The sequence below is a fragment of the Phragmites australis genome, chromosome 13 (genome assembly GCF_958298935.1).
Source record: "Phragmites australis chromosome 13, lpPhrAust1.1, whole genome shotgun sequence".
In the NCBI taxonomy this organism is placed as follows: Eukaryota; Viridiplantae; Streptophyta; class Magnoliopsida; order Poales; family Poaceae; genus Phragmites; species Phragmites australis.
Window position 1 is genome coordinate 13,217,712 of NC_084933.1, and position 19,122 is coordinate 13,236,833.

Sequence of the window (19,122 nt, forward strand, 5' to 3'; positions counted from 1 at the left end):
ATGCACAATGCTCCAGTAAGTGCAAACTCTTATGCACTGGATGTTTTGATGAGGTCGATTCTCCTAGGACTTCTACAATTCAATCAAACTTTATCTTGGTTACGGTGGTTTCTTGATGTATTACATCAATGAGACCTACTAACATATATTCTTGACAAATATGTTAGTCTCAATGACTATGTTGTCATAATCACTAAAATCATAATCATAGGCTAATAGGTTCATTTTCACTACACCTGGAAACATCCGAAAATATATCCAACGTTAATATCGGAACTCTATACTTCTGATTATCGAAACTCTGACAAAATTACCGGAACCGATGATCATCTAACAATACATTTAGTTCACTACAATCAATATTGCTCTGAAAGAAACTAACCAATTTAAACTAATTAAACCCATCTACTTAATAAAAATTCTAATTATCTATAATTATGACCTACATCACTATTCTATAAAGTCTAGATAACCGAAATTATTGTACTCTAAATACAACTATACATTTGATAGTTATCCTAAAATACATCTTTATATTATACTACAAAAGACAGAAACATCTTATTTTAATGTAACTACTGTTATGTCGCTAAACCCTAGATCTAGTGATATTTTAATTACTAATAAAAACAAAAATCTAGAAAATTTACCGAAAACCAAGATCAAAATATCCGCAGATCAAACATAGTAGGACTTCGCCACGCTGCCTCCCTCTTCTCTCCTCCCCCTCTTTCTTTTTTTTTTCTAGATTAAAATAATTATTTTGACTTAATTTCAACCTTTTTATAGAGGCAAACCGGAGGTGGGAGGCTGACACGTGGGCTAACCACCCCTGAGAGGGCAGTAATGCCTAACCGTCATCTCATGAGGCGGTAAGAGGTCTAATCGCCCTCTCAAGGAGCGACAAGGGTGACGACTTTCTGCAAGACCTAACTGTCCTATAAGAGAGTGGTAAGGATCACTATGGTATGCTTATCATCTTTTGAAAGAGTTATAACATTTTTAGGGGGTGGTAGGCATCTATTATCATAAATATTTTTTTTCAAGATATATTTTTATAAATATGTATGTAAGAAAATGTAAAAATAAAAAATTCCATTTTTCCTGCCACGGCCCGAACAAGGCGATGGTGGCGCCGCGAGCCCGCGACGGAGGTTGAGAAGCTGTAGTCGCCGTCGGAGATTGTGGGGACAATCTGCCGTGCACGCCCCTACTCGCTTTCGTGGATTCTGGTCTCGCCTGACCAGCCCTGTTGGGGACTGGTGCTTTGAGCGATTTTGCCCAGGAGCAATCCAGCTGTTATCGCACATATGGAGTTTTGGCTCAAGGGGAAAAAAAAAAGGTAATGCGACTATAATACTACCAAATTTTGGATCACAACCGCAACAGGCACACATAGGTCGTTACCAGGGATGTTTGCAATCAGCAGATAAACAGGCTCAGAAACTAAAAGTCCGCACTTTATAGGTCACACACATCACCGTTATTTCCAGGGTAAACACCAAGCCATTACAGGTGAGACATTTTCATAATCTACAGAAACAATAGGTACAGCCGTCGCATTTGACAGGATGCGCTGGGGTTAGAAGCAGCAACTTGGCGGAATTTATGCCATCGAGGCAAGAAACTTCAATCTGAGCGTATTCCTCCCATGAATGTCCTTGGGTCAGGGCAGGTTCCGGAGAACTGGGCCTGCGAAAAGTCGAACCCCGGATTCTGCACATGGTAGATAATGGAATTAGATAAAGGAACATACAGATGGGAACTCACATATACAATAAGGCTGGAGAATATCATATGGGTTTACTGCAGAATTAGATTTCACAGCAGTTCATATCGTCCCAGTTTTTCGAAGGATCTTGCAAAGAGTTAGCATGATCATTACTAGTTTCAACTACACATTTCCATAAACACCATGACACTGTTTCCTGACGTTTGTTCTTACTATCAAACCATTAAACATTAAAGCCAGGGTGTTCTCTTCCATCTGATGTTTGACAACATGAAGGTGATGCTGCCATACCTAAACAAACTTCTCAAAGTGTCGCAGTTAAGAGATCTTCTGCAAAATTGCAGATTTGCAGTAGCAAGATCGGGTAATGAAAACAGATCGGATAATGAAAACTGCTAATAACAAACCATACCCTGGGCATATTATCCTAAAACCAGTTTGTTCAGAGTAACTTCAAAATCTCGTAATTGTATTATCTAGGAAAAAAACGAGGCGTCAATTTTCAGCACACAAATATCAGAGATCAAAACATGTTGCTGGAAGAGTACAACTCTTTACGCGATCAAGCATTGGCCAACTCCAGCTGGCTACAAGTTAGCGTCCGTTTTCAATTCAAACTCCACAAGGCCAGGTGAATTATGCATCTCACCTGGTTTTGGGGCATTTTCTGTCAGTAAACAGGTACAGTCCACATAAAAACTGTCTGGATTCAAGTTCCAAGACTCCAAAAACATTACTACACATGGCAATTACGGATTATCTTATTCTGATTTAATCATCCCATCTGCATTCTCTAGCTACATCGCAGGTTGCACAAATATTGATTTGCATAGTGTGTAAATTTAAAAACAAAGAAAAACTTGTCAATTGGGAATTTTTTCGGCCATGTTTGTAATTTAATTTGAGGCATTAGAACACACAGAACACATAAGCATGTGCGAGTAAGAAAAGAACTGTAAAACACACTAAGATCAAAAGGTGAAGCGTGATCAAATTCAAAGAAAGAGGCATCCAGCAAGGAAACATGTACAGCAAATTGGTTATACCTCTTCTTGAAACCTTTGCAGCATGAGCCGTTTTTGCTCTTGATCTGCAGCATATGGATCCAAGATACCTTGACCTTGTATGGGAGATGACCACATCTTTCCCTTTTCTCTTTTTTGCAGAGTGATATGCATTTCACCATCCTCTGTATCATGATTCGGATTGGTTATGTTAAAAATTATAGAGTAGCATATGGTACTAATGACTTCAAATGCCAGTAGAGAAATGAGAAATCTCCATAATACTTAACTTTGTGTGAGTGACTGCTGGTTCTTGCTAGCATATACTTATGCATGGATATCAGAGCAAAGAATTTCATGCTTATCACTAACTCACAAATTATGGACCATCCTAAAAAGTCGCTACAGCACAGGTGCCCCTTGACTCTCAAATCTAGCACGTCTTCCCTAAGTTCTAAACTATGTAGACTGGAAGAGAGAAAAAAATGTTTTTTTCCTAAGCTCCTAAGTTGGCTGCACAAGTGGACTAACTAATACTCCCTCCAGCCAAAAATACTAGACGTTTTGGACATAACACGGTCTTCAATGCATACTTTTGACCACTATTTCAATTAGAATATATCTATATAATCCAATAAGTTTACGATATTATGAAAGTATGTTTGAAGACAAATCCATACATATAATTTTCTTGTTTCGAAACTAAATATTTCAAAGGTTTTTTATCGTCAAAGTTTCAAAAGTTTAACCGGACCTTGTCCAAAATGTCATGTATTTGTAACCAGAGGGAGTACAAGCTCATACAAGATATGAACTAATAAGCCATTTCTGCTTTCTAGTTTCGCACTAACATGGATGAAATCGAAAACCAGCTAACAATACTGAATAGTTACCAGCAACGCAACCTCAAAGACAAAGGACTCTCATTTGTATCACCAGAGGAGCAGTTGCAGTCATCAACTTTTATATTGACTCTTTTTACAAGAACCCCTACATTGAATTGGTGAAAAAACCATACGAATTTGACAGTTATAAGGGCTTACAGCTTGCACTACAAATAAATAAAACGGCACAAGAATTTCAAGAACACTTCTCAAGAAATGTCAGATATCCTAGACAATTCAATCTACGCTTGTGCGACGACAGAAAAGCATTGGCTCGCTCCAAAACAGTGCTACTCTATCCATGTGAATTATTTATAGATGCACTGCATATGAATCACTCTAGAGTCCAGGACACAGCATTCCATTGCAGGTCCACAGTTCCACACCACTCAGAAAAAACCAGAAAAAAGTAAGAGAGGAAGAATTACAGAGGTGAGAGAATCGAGCCACACCTATTGTCCAGAACGACGAATCGGTCTTCACGGGGTGCGTCAGGTCGTGCTGCAAAATCACCCCAAAGAAATTCAAATCCACAAGTCACACGCGGAGCATTAAATCGAGGGGAATCGAATTGCAAGGGGAGGATTAGGAGAAGCACGGACGTTGAGATATGGCGGGTTGCCGCGGATGCCGACCTCGACGTGTCCGGCCTGGATCGTGCAGCGGAAGAGCTTGGTAGGCGCGCCCTTAGGGAGCTCGATGTACATGTTCACCTCCTCCAGCGTCTGGTCCCACTCGAACACTTTCTGCCCTGCGCTTCCCCGGTCCATCCATGGCGGGGGAAAGGAAAGATCGAACCCTAGGTTAGAGGGAGGATTCCCGAGAAGGTAGGTCGCGGAGGATTGGAGGGGAGGCAGCTCACCGTTGTGGACGAAGGCGTGGCGCTTCTCGGGGGCTAGCTTCTCCGCCATGGCTGCGGGGCTGGGTGCGCGTGCTCTGGTTCCCGCGACTCTTCTAGAAGCTTCTGGTTCTGGGCTTTCGTGTTTGCTCGGGGACGGGAATGGTCTCAGACTCTGAGGGCTGTCAACGAGCCGAGCGCAGGTTCCCACTTCCCACGCTGAGCTCGACACAAACTCGAGCCGAGCCTGATTTTCCCTTCTTTCAGGTGCGGGCTCGTGGAATATTGGTACAAATATGTACGGTATAAATCTCGAGTTGGTTCTGCTTAAGTGTGGCAAAGTTCTACCGTCGAGTTTTGCTAGAACAAATCTAATCTAAAATCCAATTCTTTATACTTGATCTGACCCTAAAATAGATACTAGGTGCAAAATAATTCTCGGGCCTGTGGAGACTTGAGGCCCCGGCGGGGATCTGAGTGCGAGCAAGGCGATAACCGTGGAGGGCGTATGGGCGAGATAGGTGGGCAAGACGGAGCGAACGGGCAGGGCATACCGACAACGACCGTGTAGGGCGCGTGCTAGCGTGCGCGTGCATGTGGGCTAGCCGCCTAGGTGCATGGGCTCGTTGACATGTTTTGGGGTCAACGAGGGCAAACACAGCCTCGACCTCAAACCTGATTCGGATCGGTTTCTCACTCGAACCCCGTTGGGTCTAAAACCCATAGAGACCTGATCCGATGAGAAAAACAACCATCCCTAGTTTTGCATCATCCCTCCCCTCTTAGATCATCTCTAATGGATTCCTTTCGTTAGTCATATTCCTTTCGCGAAGAGATTTTTATTAACTTCAGCGCTCCAACGGTTTCACTTCATGATTTTCTTCACGAAGGAATTTTCAAGATCATTTCCTTCACCCCGGGATTCTCTCTCCTTTCACTTTACAAATCCCTTCAAAATAAGCTGTTGGAGATAAAAAAAAAGAATGAAAACGAGAAGAGAAATCAGAAAGGCAACAAAATGAAAGGGAAATGGTTGGATAATAGCCTTATATTCTAATAAAATAATCGAAGGTAAATGCACTGCCGTCGTCAAACTTATCCTAATGTGTTATTTAGGTCCATAAACTCTAAAAATATATTTCTAGACTATTAATGTTATCAAACTGTGTCACTTAGGTCCATACTAGCTTAGAAGGGGTTTTGACACTGACGTGGCATGCCACGTGGTGCCTGCGTGACAAAGACGGTTGACGTGACTTGCAACATGGTGCCTACATGGCAGAGGTGATACAGAAAAAATTAAGAAAACTAAAAAATAAAAATAGGAAAATTCAAGAAAAATAGGGAAAAAATAAAAATAGAAAAATCAAGAAAATCATATTTTTATAAAAATTTAAAAAAATAAAAAAAATAATTAGAAAATTTAGAAAAAACTGAAAAATAGAAAAAAAATCAGGACGTATAAATATGTCACAAGATCACATGCAAAACGACCTATTTTATAATATATTTTACTTTTAGCAAGGAATTAGAAATGACCAACAAGTTAGTCTATTGCTAACAAGCACTATAACTCAACATGACACTAGACTATATACAACACGTTCTAAATACTAACAAGCAGTCTATTGCTAGAATAGGGAGAGGGAGCAGCGTGATCGGGGGTGAGAGGGCGGCAGGAGCGGGAGTGGGAGCAAGAGAGCAGGCACATGATTATGTTAGGCTATTTTCGACAGACAGACAAATTACTGAAGTAGCCCTAAATGACATGGTGGGTAATTTTAACAAAATTATCATAATTATTAAAATATCCAATTATGTGGATCGATAGATTAAGTTTATACTACCTCTCATCTCTACGTAATATGGACAACCGTAAAAGAGCTATATTTTTTTCACTCATCTTTCCTTTATGCGTAATCAGTTGCCATAATTAACGTATTACTTTCTCATTCTTGTTCTATTTAGAGTAAAATAGGCCTATTCGTTGCACATGATCTAGTGATATATTACGCTATACTACCTGTTAGCAATAGACTCACTCGTTGATCATTTCTATTCTAATTTATTTCTAAAAGTAAAATGTGTTATAGAATGATTTTTCTAAATTTTTCTAATTATCTTTTAGTTTTTATATTATTTTTTATTTTTACAAAAATCTGATTTTTTTTTTCTTGATTTTCCTAATTTTTTCTATTTTCTATTTTCCTGATTTTTTATTTTTCTTAATTTTCCTGATTTTTCTTATCTTTTTCTAATTTTTCGGTATCGTTTTTGCCACACAAACACCATGTGGCATGCCATGTCAGCTGGCTTTGCCACGCAGACACCACGTAGCATGCTACATCAGCATCAAAAGCCCCTTAGAGCCAGTATAGAACTGATTAACACAGTTTGACAGTATTAATAGTCTAAAAATGAATTTTCAAAATTTATAAGCTAAATGACATATTAGAACAAGTTTGAAGACGGCTCATACATTTACCTTAAAAAACCACTTTGGACCTGCATCCCCTCCTTCCCTCCCACGGCCTAATAAAATCGAAAAAATCGTGAAACCCGATGGTTGCAAGCAGCCACAAAATCAGAAACACTCTCCGCTCGCCGCACGACCCACCCCACTGCTCGCCGCTCCCACATCCACCATCATTTCTCCACTCCTGCCCCAATCCTTGCTCGCAGTGAAGAGGGCAGCGTAGCCGCCGTGGCCATGCTGGGACTCTGCTCCGCCGCAAAGCGTCCATCACCGCCGCGGCGGCCACAGCTTCATCGTCATCCATGTCGCCTTCAAGGTCCCCACCTTCCGTCGTGCGCGCCATCCCGGCGGCGCCCAGGCCTAGGGACCCCGAGATGCCTCCCGTGGCATCGTACTACCAGTCGGCCCCTGTCAAGATAACCGTCCTTCCTCCCCGGAGGAGCGGGCATAGGTGGGACGAGCTCGGCGACGGGCGAGGTGCCGATGCGTAGAGGAGGACGACGGGGAGGAGCTCTTTCGTGGGGACGCCGCCATGCTGCCGCCCCATGAGATGGTGACGCGCGTCTGCGGGCAGCAGCTACGACGCCTCAAGGAAGCCATCCTCGATGCTGGAGGGCCGCGACCTCCGCCGTGTGTGTGACACCGTGCTCTAGCTGTCATCCTTTTCCATGGTGGCTGTGGATGCCTCTGGTGGGTTCTCTCTCCCTTGATCTTGGTCTTTAGAGCTCCCATTTGCATTAGAGATTAGGCTTCTCTCGACATCCATTGAGCACGAAGCAAGAGTGAGACTAAGATGACATGGTAAGAGCCCTTCGTCAATCACGGCTGGTATGAAGCAAGCGCTCTTCGAGGGGTAGATGGATGTCCCGATATCACAGAGTTCCATGCCGATTCTATCACAATCTGGTTGCTTGCCATGAGGGCTCCCGTTATCTTCATGCGAGCTTTGAGTACTGAGAGTAACAAGATTGCTCTCAGTCATTGCAAGACAAAGCCCCAACTTTGTTTTGAGTGACTATTTTTGCTACCATGATGCAACACATTGTCTCATCAAACACTTTTTGTACTAGTATGCTCTTGACGCTTATACATCTAAATGCAGCTACTAATCATTCCTTGCCAGTGACCTCCAATTTTGGAACAGAATGCATGAGAAACATCCAAACAAACCTTCTCTTGTCTGAACCTGATCAGATTACTTGCTAGCTTTTCCTACCTTTTGTTTGATACAAACTTTCCTGCCCTTTACAAACATCGGGTATCACCAGTTTTGACTTGATTCTGTTGTGCTTGTATAGACTACATTTGTAGCTTCATAAGCAGGTGGTTTGGCTTCAGATTTGAAGGTGCCAACAGTGATTAGCGTGGTCACCATTCTTCAGGGCTAAGAGTCATTGCCCAGCAGGTTCTCCATTTAGTGAAAGCTGAACCGCAGCTACTTTAGACCAGGGGCGGATTTAGCTTGGTTCATGAATGAAATGTTTGTTTACTGCTAGAAACCACTAAGTAACTTTCTCTTCTAGACTATCATTGATGCCATGATTTTTGTTTGAAAGTTAACTTTGAATCTCTAATCAGGTCCCAGGTGACTGGTTCTATTGTAATTTTCCTTTCTAAACTACCATGGTTTTTGTGCAAGTAAATTTAGGTCATATATCTTCTTGAAATGTTTAATGAAGATGCAATGGTTAATTTTTCTTTCTAGACAACTATGGTTTTTGTGTAACTTAAATTAGGTCTTATATCTTCTTGAAATATTTTAATGAAGCTGCCATGGTTAGTTTTTCTATAGTAATTTATTAGATTAAATGAGTTGTTTATTGGTGCAGTCGTATGGTTTCTAATTTAAATTATATCACCTGACTGCAATTTGTTAGATTAAATGAGTAATTTATTAGATTAAATGAGTTTTGCTATAGTACTTTATTTAGAACTCACCATAAAACGAGGTATCATGTTTTGTTTTCTTTATGTAGAAAGTAAACAATATTGTGTGCAAGATTTAGGAAGCATTGCAATGTAGGGGTGATATATTTAGGATTTGTTGCAACATACGGGTATAGACTATAATTGTAGCATCATGTTTTGTCTTTTGTGTGTAGAAAGTAAAACAATCTTGTGTACAAGATTTAGGAACCATTGCGATGTAGGGGTGTCATATTTAGAATCCGTTGCAAAACACGGTATTGTACTAGTTAATTAAACTAAGAGTAACTCTATTTGGTTCAATACACTAATTTCTTAAAAATTACTCAATTTGAGAAAAATAGTGTTATTAATTGAACTAAAGATGATTGATAGATACCTTTATTGTCGGTGTAATAGGTAAGGGGGTGCCCCACGTGGTGGGTCTCGTGCCACGAAGTGTTAGCATGTAGGAGGTATTGTCAAGACCATGGCCACACCACGCGACCACGGCGAAGCTCGCACGACCAGCCCCCTGGTCCTGCAGCAAGGTCCTACGACTAGCCCTCGCTGGTCGTAAAGCAGGAACACACCTACTCGGTCAAGTCTCATTTAATGTTACCTACTCGAGTGTTTTTTTTCTTTCCAAGCATTTGCTTTCAGCGTGGTATGATCGTGGAGCAGCGTGGAATTGCAGTGACCCGTCCTGTAGCATTTAATATCGTGGGATGGTCTGCCGGGTGAGCATGACGGTGTTCGGTGATAGTACGGGATGCGCAAGACAATTAGAGCAGGGCAGACATGCCTATCCAATGTCATGATGTGCTAGGGGTAGCTGACTCCGTCATGGGCAGGTCTGCCACAAGGTTTGGCACGGTCTGATTGTTTGTGCATATTTCCCCTGGTATATAAAAGGGGTCGAGATCATGTTTGTAGTGAGAGGAAGATATTCTTTAACATGTTCACCTATTTTCATATGACAATACACAAGATATATGGCTATTATCCCATGGGAGGCCCAAACTTGAATAAACATCAGTGTTCTTGAGTTCAGGTTGATACACGCGTATAGGAAACACGGATCAACACACACGTTGTCCGGTACATGCCGGATAATTACCAGAGATCACCCCCCGAGAGTTGGCGCGTTAGGTATGGGCGTATTTTTCGTGTTTCTGCATGCATTGATACTATGGTTGGGCTACCTGTGACCAGATCCTCGACTGCTCCGAAGTCTCATTTTGAGGACCCCGGTTGTCGCAAGATATTCGTCATGCGATACGAACCAAACGAGCTCGGTATGCTCCAAGCATGGGATATCGAATCAGAATCCAAGAACTCCAAGCCCAAGCGGGAGGTTTGTATGGTGGCCCATGTAGCAGGGGGCAACAACGATGCTCATGTCGCAGGAACCAAAGGTGAGCCCTAGGCCGTAGGCCAAGAGGAAAACCCAACTGACGCCAGGCATAGGGAGGTCCTACCTTGCCCCAGCAACAGCAACACCGCCTGGAAGAGCACCCTCATGAGGAGGAGACTGTGACAGCATCCTCACCAAGGCCATTGCATCGCTCGAGGAACATGAATACCGAGGGCTCCTCCCCTCGGGATGTTTCGCCACTCCACGGTCAGCAGTTCGACTACGAGGCTGTGACCCCCATGCAGAACCTACAGACTACGCGGGTACTTCTCAGCCATCCACTGATGGTGGTATCAGAAGTTCGCCGATGGAACCATGGTTGCGTGATCTCGCCCTCTTAGTAGAGACCGCCTGGCGCCAGATCGTGGCAGCGGTCGCCTCATCCTCCGTAAGGAACGATCAATATCGTGGTCAGTCAGGGTCACGATGGGCTCTACTACAAGAGGAAACCAGTGCACCCTCGGCGGCTGGGAGTACGAGGCTACCCCTACCACACTGGGGTAGTCCGCCTGCTGTTGCGCAACTCGCTCTGCCCCTACGACCTCTGTGATATAATTCATGGCTAGAAGGCCACCATGGAATAGGAGGAGCGTGCCCGCCAAGAGCAGGAGAAGGGCAAGCGGCCCTGCAACTCACCTTCCCTACACAGGGAAGCATCGGTCTCCTCCATCCCGTCACCTGGGCCACGAGACCGTTGACTCTCTCCCTGATCGCGTGCAACCACTCATCAGCAAGCGGCTCATCGTTACGGAACGGGGTGCAACACTGGCCAGACAAGTTCCGATCAGTACTAGACGAAAAATACGATAACTCAATCAACCCAGAGGAGTTCCTGCAGATCTACACTACCATGGTGTAGGCCACGGGAGGTGACGGGTAGGTCGTGGCAAACTACTTCCCAATCGCTCAGACCGGTTTAGCACGTTACTAGCTGATGAATCTTCCTCGCAGGTCAGTCCAGTCCTAGGAAGACTTGTGCGACCAGTTTGTCACCAACTTTCAAGGGACCTACGCCTGACAAGGGGTTGAGGATGACCTATATCAAGTTAGTCAGCAACATGGCGAGTCACTGTGAGACTACATCCAGTGTTTCACTGAATGCCAGAACACCATTCAACAGATAACGGGTGATTCCATGGTCATTCCATTCTGGAGAGGGTCAGAGACTAGAAGATGGTCAAAAAGTTGGCCACTAACGAGGTTTGGAGGACCACCGAGCTCTTTGAGCTCGCAGACAAATACGTGCAAGCCGCTGAGGCTCGAGAGAGCCAGATCAGCGGGATGCCTTAGCCACCCTCCGATCAACTCGCCTCTTCCAAAGGAGTCAGCCGGAAGGAAAAAAAAGAAAAACAAGCGCAAGGCTAGACCGCCCAACGTCATGGCTGTCGAGCAAACCAGCCAGCCACACTAATGCTTCGAGAAGAAGGACGGGAAGAAGGGAAGAGACTATTATCTGATCCACCGCACCAACGCCCATGACTTGATCGAATGCAAGGTCGTGTGAGGCATTATCGACCAAGAGCTCGGGAGCACCAACCCTGACCAATTGGCCTTGGGATTCCAGCATGTCGGGCACATGATTCACCTTATCTTTGGGGGAGCCGTAACGTACTCCTCAAATAGGGAGTACAAGTCAGTGGTCCGCGAGGTATACGCGACCATACTGGGTCCGAGTCTGCGATTAAAGTGGTCGGAGGCCCCCCTCACCTTCGGCCAGTCCGATCACCCTGCATGCGTCAAACGCCCCAGACGATATCCCATCGTGATGGAGCCCACGATGCACAATGTGCAAATGGGCCGCATACTAGTAGATGGAGGGAGTTCCACCAACCTCATCTTCGTTGCTATGCTAGATGCCCTGCAGATCCTAAGGAGCACGTTGAAGCCATCTCCTCCCTTCTTCGGGATTACCCCTAGTTCTTCGACCAAGCCATTAGGGCGGATCGAGCTACCTATCATGTTCGGTTCACTAAGCAACTTCAGGATCGAAATGGTCATGTTCGATGTGGCTGACTTCGGGACCGCGTATAATGCAATCATGGGTCGACAAGCGATGGCCCAGTTTATGGCTGCCGCCCACTATGCGTGCTAGGCAATCAAGATCCCAGGCCCTATGAGAGCCATCACCATAGTGGGCAACTGGAAGACGGCCATGCATTGCAAAAAGAGGAGTCTCGACATGGTCGAGATAACTCTTGGGTCGCAGACCTTCAGGAAACGTTCGACAACCTTCAAAATTACTATACGAAGCTGAACCCAGAAAAGTGCACGTTCGATGTCCCGTTAGGAAAATTGCTCGGCTTCCTATGTCGAGTTGGGGAATAGAGGCAAACCCAGAAAAGATTAGAGTGATCGACCAGATGGGATTCCGTACTAGGTTAAAGGAGGTCTAGATACTAATGGGGTGCATGTTAGCTCTGAGAAGGTTTATCTCGAGGATGAGAGAGAGGGGGCTGCTGCTCCTCAAGCTATTGAAAAAAAGTGACCACTTCCCGTGAATACCAGAAGCAAAGGCAACCTTCCAAGATTTCACAAGTTACCTCTCTTTCCCTCTTGTATTGACCGCTCCTCGACCAGACGAGGAGCTCTTGCTCTATGTTCCAGCCACTCCACATGTTGCGAGTGCAATCATGGTCATCAAGCGCGAGGGGCTTCAGCGACCAGTGTACTACGTTAGTGAAGTCCTACATGTCGCGAAAGCTTGGTACCTATAGGCATAGAAGCTGATGTACACAATGCTGATGGCCTCTGGCAAGCTAAGACACTACTTCCAGGCCCACAAAGTCAAGGTAATCTCCTTGCTCCCAATTAGAGAAATCCTGTATAGCAGGGATGCAGTAGGGACAACAATGAAGTGGGCAGTAGATCTCAGAGAGTTTAATATTCAGTTCATCCCCCGAACGGCTATCAAGTCCCAGGCACTAGTCAATTTTGTGGTCGAGTGGTCATCCGTTGAGCCCGAGCAGGAATATCAACGAGAAATAGATGAGCACTGGACCATACACTTCGATGGATCGTTCACGCTAAAGGGAGCGGGGGATGGAGTGGTCTTGACATCACCCATCGATGACACCCTCATGTACGTAGTTTAATTATGTTTTCCTGCTACTAATAATATTATAGAATATGAGGGCCTCTTGTACGGAGTGAGAGCAGCCTCCGCACTTCATATAAAATGCTTGCTGGTGATAGGAGACTCGTTACTAGTCGTAAATCAAGTGCAAAAAGAGTTTCAGTGCTCTGACCTAACAATGATGACACACCTTGCTAAAGTGAGAAAGTTGGAGCGATGCTTCATCGGTTTTGAGGTCAAGCATGTCTTGCGTAGGGATAACTTCCTCGCCGACGAGCTGACCCATCTAGCTTCTTCTCGCGCACTATCTCAGTCAGAGTCTTTGAAGAAAGACTCACACGACCATCCACCGCGGTCTCGGGTCAACGTGAAGGGGATACTTCGCTTGAAAATAGAGCACCTGAGGTAACACCTTTGGAGGCAACGCCTTCCTTGGTGCAGTCCTCGGACGGTCATCATGTGGTTGCCTAGCTTGATTTGGGTACAACCTAGATAGATCAAATCTTGGCATACCTACAAAATCAAGCAATCCTTGACGATGATGTGTCAGTAGAAAGGGTCATGCGGGAAGCCCACAAATACTCCTCGGTAGAGAGACACTTTACCATAGGGGCAACATCCTTTTACTGAAATGTGTCACTCAGGAAGAGGGGAGCACATTGCTCTCCTCTTCCTGAGTGGTAGCCACGATGCGTTAGCAGAAAGGGTCATGTTTTAAGCCCACTAATATTCTCTGGTGGAGGGACACCTTTATTACAGGGGGAGCAACGTCCTTTTACTGAAGTGGTCTAATATCCACGGAGGCATATGTGGTAGTCATGTTTCATACTACACTCAGGTCAAAAAAGTATTTCGGCAAGGATTCTATTGACCCATGACCCTCCAGGATGCTTGCGAGTTGGTGAAACAATGCGAGCCATGTCAGTACCATGGCTGACAGGCCAACCTACTAGCCTAAGCACTGCAAACCATATCACTCTCTTGGTCTTCCGCTATATGGGGGCTCGATATCGTGGGATTGTTCCCTAAGGTCCCTGGTGTTTTTGAATTCCGATTTGTGGCAGTCGACAAGTTCACTAAGTGGATCGAAGCCGAGCCTATCAGGAAAATCACCGCCGCAGCGGTGATATAGTTCATACAAGGGTTGATAGTGCGATTTGGCAATCTAAACTGCATAATTATGGACAACGGGACTCGGTTCGCTAGTAGCACTTTCAGAGACTACTGCGAAGAGATCAAGACCAAAGTTTGCTACTCGTCGGTTGTTGAAAGTCCTTGATGTCGACTAGATGGGGGGGGGGGGTTTGAATAGTCATTTTTGAAATTTAAAACTCAGCAGCGGATCAGACAGTGTCCAGAGACTCTGGCTCAATCCGGATACTCCGAGTTCACCTGGATTATCCGGACTATACAGGAACTTGAAATCAAAGTAAGTTTAAGTGAATCTACTAAAGTCTACGAGTTATCATTGTATCAATAAGATGGATATGTTCTTCTCAATAATAATCATGCACTCAAATATACGCAAGCAATAATATTGAGGCAAATCCTCAAATAACAATTTGAACGAACAACTTGCAAGAAATTAAATGGAAACAAGATTTGATTCCGAAGTTCGGCCACCTCACAAAGAAGTGCCTACGTCTCCGTTGAGGAGTTCACAAAGAGCCGGGTCTTTTTCAACCCTATCCTCACCCAAGCGACCACAAAGATCGAGCTAGGGTTCTTACTCAATTCGTGGGTGATACAAACTCCCCGTGGCACTCCACAACGATTGGGCGCTCTACGGGTGACCTTTTACCATCTAGAAGCACAAAGCTTCAAGAGAAAAAGATTGCAAATCGCAGCTTGGCAAGAACTCAAAATGCTCAAAGATTTTCTTGTTGCTCTCTTGCTCCAAATCTCACTTCCCAAACCAAACTCACAAAGCTTAGCAAAGATTAGGCATTAGAAGGGTTTAGGAGGGCTATTGAATGCTCTAGAGAGTGTCTACGCACTGGTGGTTCAGCAACAATAAATGAAAGGGGGTGAAGAGGTATTTATACCCTTCCCCCCAAAACTAACCGTTACTGTGCTATTTAGACGGACTCAGAGTATCCGGGTTCACCCGGAGTCTCCGGGTAGCACAAAACTCATGCACCTAACCTGTCAGAACTAGCTGTTACACTGACCCGGAGACTCCGGGTAACACTTTGAGAAAAAACGGCTAGAACACTAGTTCGGAGGATGTCTGAAAGGTCCAGAAGCATCAAGACTCGGAGACTCCGGATCAACTTGGATACTCCGGCTAAAAACCTTGGCTAACTAAGAGCCTTTCTCGGAGTCTCACTCGGAGACTCCAGGACTTAACAGCATCCTGAGTATCCGAACTAACTTAGAGACTCCAGGCTTAGAATTAAAGTGAAACCGAGACTTTCTCTCGGAGTCTCCGAAACACTTGCACAGTTCGGAGTATCCGGGCTATCCCGGAGACTCCGGGCTCAGAATTAAAGCCAAACCGAGAGTTCTTCTCGGAGTCTTACTTGGAAACTCCGGGGCACCTAACAGAGTCTAGAGTTTCCAGACCAACCCGGAGACTCCGGAACTAGACAACTCTACCCTATTTTTCGGGTGTTCGTGAGTGATGGTGTCTCTAAAAAAATTGGTTTTCACAAAATACTTTGAGCATTGAGACACTACCAGGACTACAAAAAGCATACCTCCTTATAGTACGACATTCCTAAAACTCAAATTCAAAATAAAATGAATTGAACTCTATGAGTTTCTACATGCCGCTTCTCCTTTCTTTTTGAGGGGCATTGACTTCTTTTAACCTTTTTCAACGGGGCTAAAACCTGTTCATACACTTGATAAACCCATTAGTCCCTTAATCGTTTGTCATCAATTAGCCAAGACCCACAAGGGGCCTAGATGCACTTTCAGTTGCACACCTCCAAAGCAATGGACAGGTCGAAAGTGCAAATGGGATGATATTGCAAGGGGTCAAAACCTGAGTCTTTGATCAGCTTAAGAGTTATTCAAGACGCTGGGTGGATGAACTCCCCACGGTACTCTGGTCGCCATGAAACCCCCCAATAGGGCTATGACCGAAGCTCCCTTCTTCCTGGTCTTCGGCGCTGAGTCAATGCTCCCCTTCGAGATCGCCCTCGAGTCTCCCCGAGTGACCAACTACTCGGATGATGACCAGGTGGCACGATGGGAGGATGAAATAAACCTGATCGAATAGTTTAGCCGCATAGGATTTAAGAAAGAAGATAGACAGGACACATAGGATTTCTCTCCCCCTTTAGCATCAAGCACCAAAAAGAAAGAGAAGCATAATAAAGAATTAGCCGCTGTCCTCTTCATAGTCGTCATCGCCACCATCATCGGATCCGTCTTCATTGCCATTTTTCGAAGAGCTTGCTTCAGCTTCTTCTATCTCCTCGTCGTCATCGGTCTCCTCATCATCTTGAGCATGGGAGGGACCCTCAGTAGCTATTTGGGCTTCATCATACCAAGCCCAAGGGTTCTCGAATTCTGGCTCACTAGCTTCTTCTTCATTGATAATTGGAGAGTAAGGTGGCTGAATACCAAGGTGAGTGTGAATTTCCTTCTGCCTTGCTTCAATTTTCCTCATCCTAATTTTGGTCTCTCGGATCCGAGTGGCATTGTGAGTGTAGACTCGAAATATTACCTTGAGTGCACTATTGATAAAATATTGAGAGCCATGAGAGGATGGAACATGCTGGGGAGCCATTCGTTGTGCACTGGGAGCTGTAGGTGGAGGAGAGGGTGGAGGAGATGGCCTAGAGCTCATAATTCTCATCAGATAAGGTTCGTGCTTCACCTCCTTGAAGAAGTTTTTCTTGGTTACCCTTTCAATCATATACATGATATAGGGCACATATACACAACTTTTGTTGGGAGTATATGAAGTAGCATGGATTTCCTCCCAAAAAAAATCTATCACACTGAAAGGTTCGTCCACATTAGACATCCGAGCTAGAAGGTTTCTTGAGATTCCTTGGACATTTGTGGCATAACCTCCTTTTGGATTTAATGTGAGACAAAATAGACTGTTCAAATACTTGTAGTAGGGCTTTATCCCTGTTGTTGTGCCATGTATCACCCTTCCTTGATCCAAATGCATAAAGTCTATATCATCTAGTGATAACTAATTCTCATTATGTATCTTGGATTTGTGCAAGTCACGAACGTTGAAACGAAAGATGTGACCAAAGGTTTGATATGAGATTCTATATTTCTCTCCTTCTATCATCCAGAATATGGTCTGATTCTCTTCATGATCATAAGAAAGTGTAGCATAGAATTGGGCAATAACTTCTACACTCCAGTCACATTTCAGACTCATAAAGTTCTTGATTTTCTTTTCTTCACATGCAGCAGTGACAGCCTTGAAAGTTTGATCATTCTTTTGCTCCATGTACTCCCAATCAATTTATTGCATTGGAGTGATAGGGTTCTTCTTAGTGAGGATCACGCTTTCATAAAAGTTAGCGTGAAACTCGTTCCAAAAGTGTGGGTCTGCCACACTCTTCTAAGTGGGATGGGCCCTATAAAGTGGTCGATGCTACCCGACATGGTGCAATCCAGTTAGCCATGAAGGATGGCCGTGAATTGCAAAACTCATGGAACATAGCCCAGTTACTCAAGTTTTTTGTGTAAGATTGCTCGAAAACGAACCATTTTTTTCTGTTTTGCTGGATCTTTCAGACAAACGTGGAGCATAACTCGTAAGTTTTTCCGATTCGAAGACAAAATTCTCTATTTTGCAAGATGTCCTAGAAAAGAACGGTCTTTCATTGACTTGTAAGTTTTTCCAATTTATGAACGAGACCACCTGGTAGCCAACATTCCTACCGACCAGGTAGTTGAGAGCTAGAGTGTTTTAGGTTTCCTTTTTATGCTGTCACTTTATGTTGGCTGATCGCTCACATGGTGAGTGCTGGATCATTTGGGGAGGAACAAAAATTGTCGTCTGCTTAGTTCCAGGGCCATGGGCAGCTAAGGGATACTGACCACGAGGCCACAAGTCCAACTTGGGTCAAGCGATAGTTGTCACCGAAGGGCTTATCGGGCTAAGGGTTGTCCTAGGCACCACAAACCTAGCTAGTGAATGGTACGGAAAGTCAGGATCCCCTCTAGAAGTAGCAACTAGCCGAGCCTGCTCAATGCACAAGCACGGAAAAACTTACATGAAAACAAGTCCTCAAGTACAAAAAGACAACTCAGATACTGCTCGAGGGCTAGTTATAACGATCTTGGTTCAATGTCCCTAAGATCCGAAGATACCCCTTAGTGGGTCGAACCGAACGGTCCAAAGAAGGGAAAGAGATGCGTAAAGGAACGCATTTGTGTGGTCCCCGAGCTCTGTCGTGGTCCGCTGAATACCGCCAAAGCCATCAGAGGCTACCGGGATAAGGTTGAGGTTGGGGAGGTGATCACTGATATAGGTAAGGCAAGGCAGGTGTCAGAGACTCCAACCTCGAAGAGGTGGTCATCGACGGTCTCACGAAGCCTCTGCTAGAGGTCACCTGCCTCCTCAGAGGCCACCAAAAACCAGTTGATATGTCCGATCACGATATCCCTGGGGGGTAGGCGAACATGAACACCGATAGCTCAAAGCAGCGCGTCAAAGGGGGTGAACACCCGGCTAATGCAATCATAGAAGTACACCCACCGCTGGTCATTCTCCCTCAACGTTCGCTCCAAGTCCCTTTGCAACATGAGTAGTTCCAGCTAACAAGTTGGTCGAAAATAAGCCGCAGAGCAGGAAAAGGTCAATTGGTC

General features: G+C 44.6%; 1 protein-coding gene across 1 annotated transcript; it reads right to left on the reverse strand.

Moving 5' to 3' along the window:
• Positions 1-1,442: 1,442 nt before the first annotated feature.
• LOC133889651 (uncharacterized) lies at positions 1,443-4,704 on the reverse strand. The gene is made up of 5 exons (XM_062330101.1): positions 4,483-4,704; positions 4,223-4,371; positions 4,073-4,121; positions 2,779-2,921; positions 1,443-1,716 (listed from the first exon to the last, which is right to left on the reverse strand). The coding sequence occupies exons 1-5, from the start codon at positions 4,529-4,531 to the stop codon at positions 1,630-1,632; spliced, it is 477 nt and encodes a 158-aa protein (XP_062186085.1). The 5' UTR covers positions 4,532-4,704; the 3' UTR covers positions 1,443-1,629.
• Positions 4,705-19,122: the final 14,418 nt, after the last annotated feature.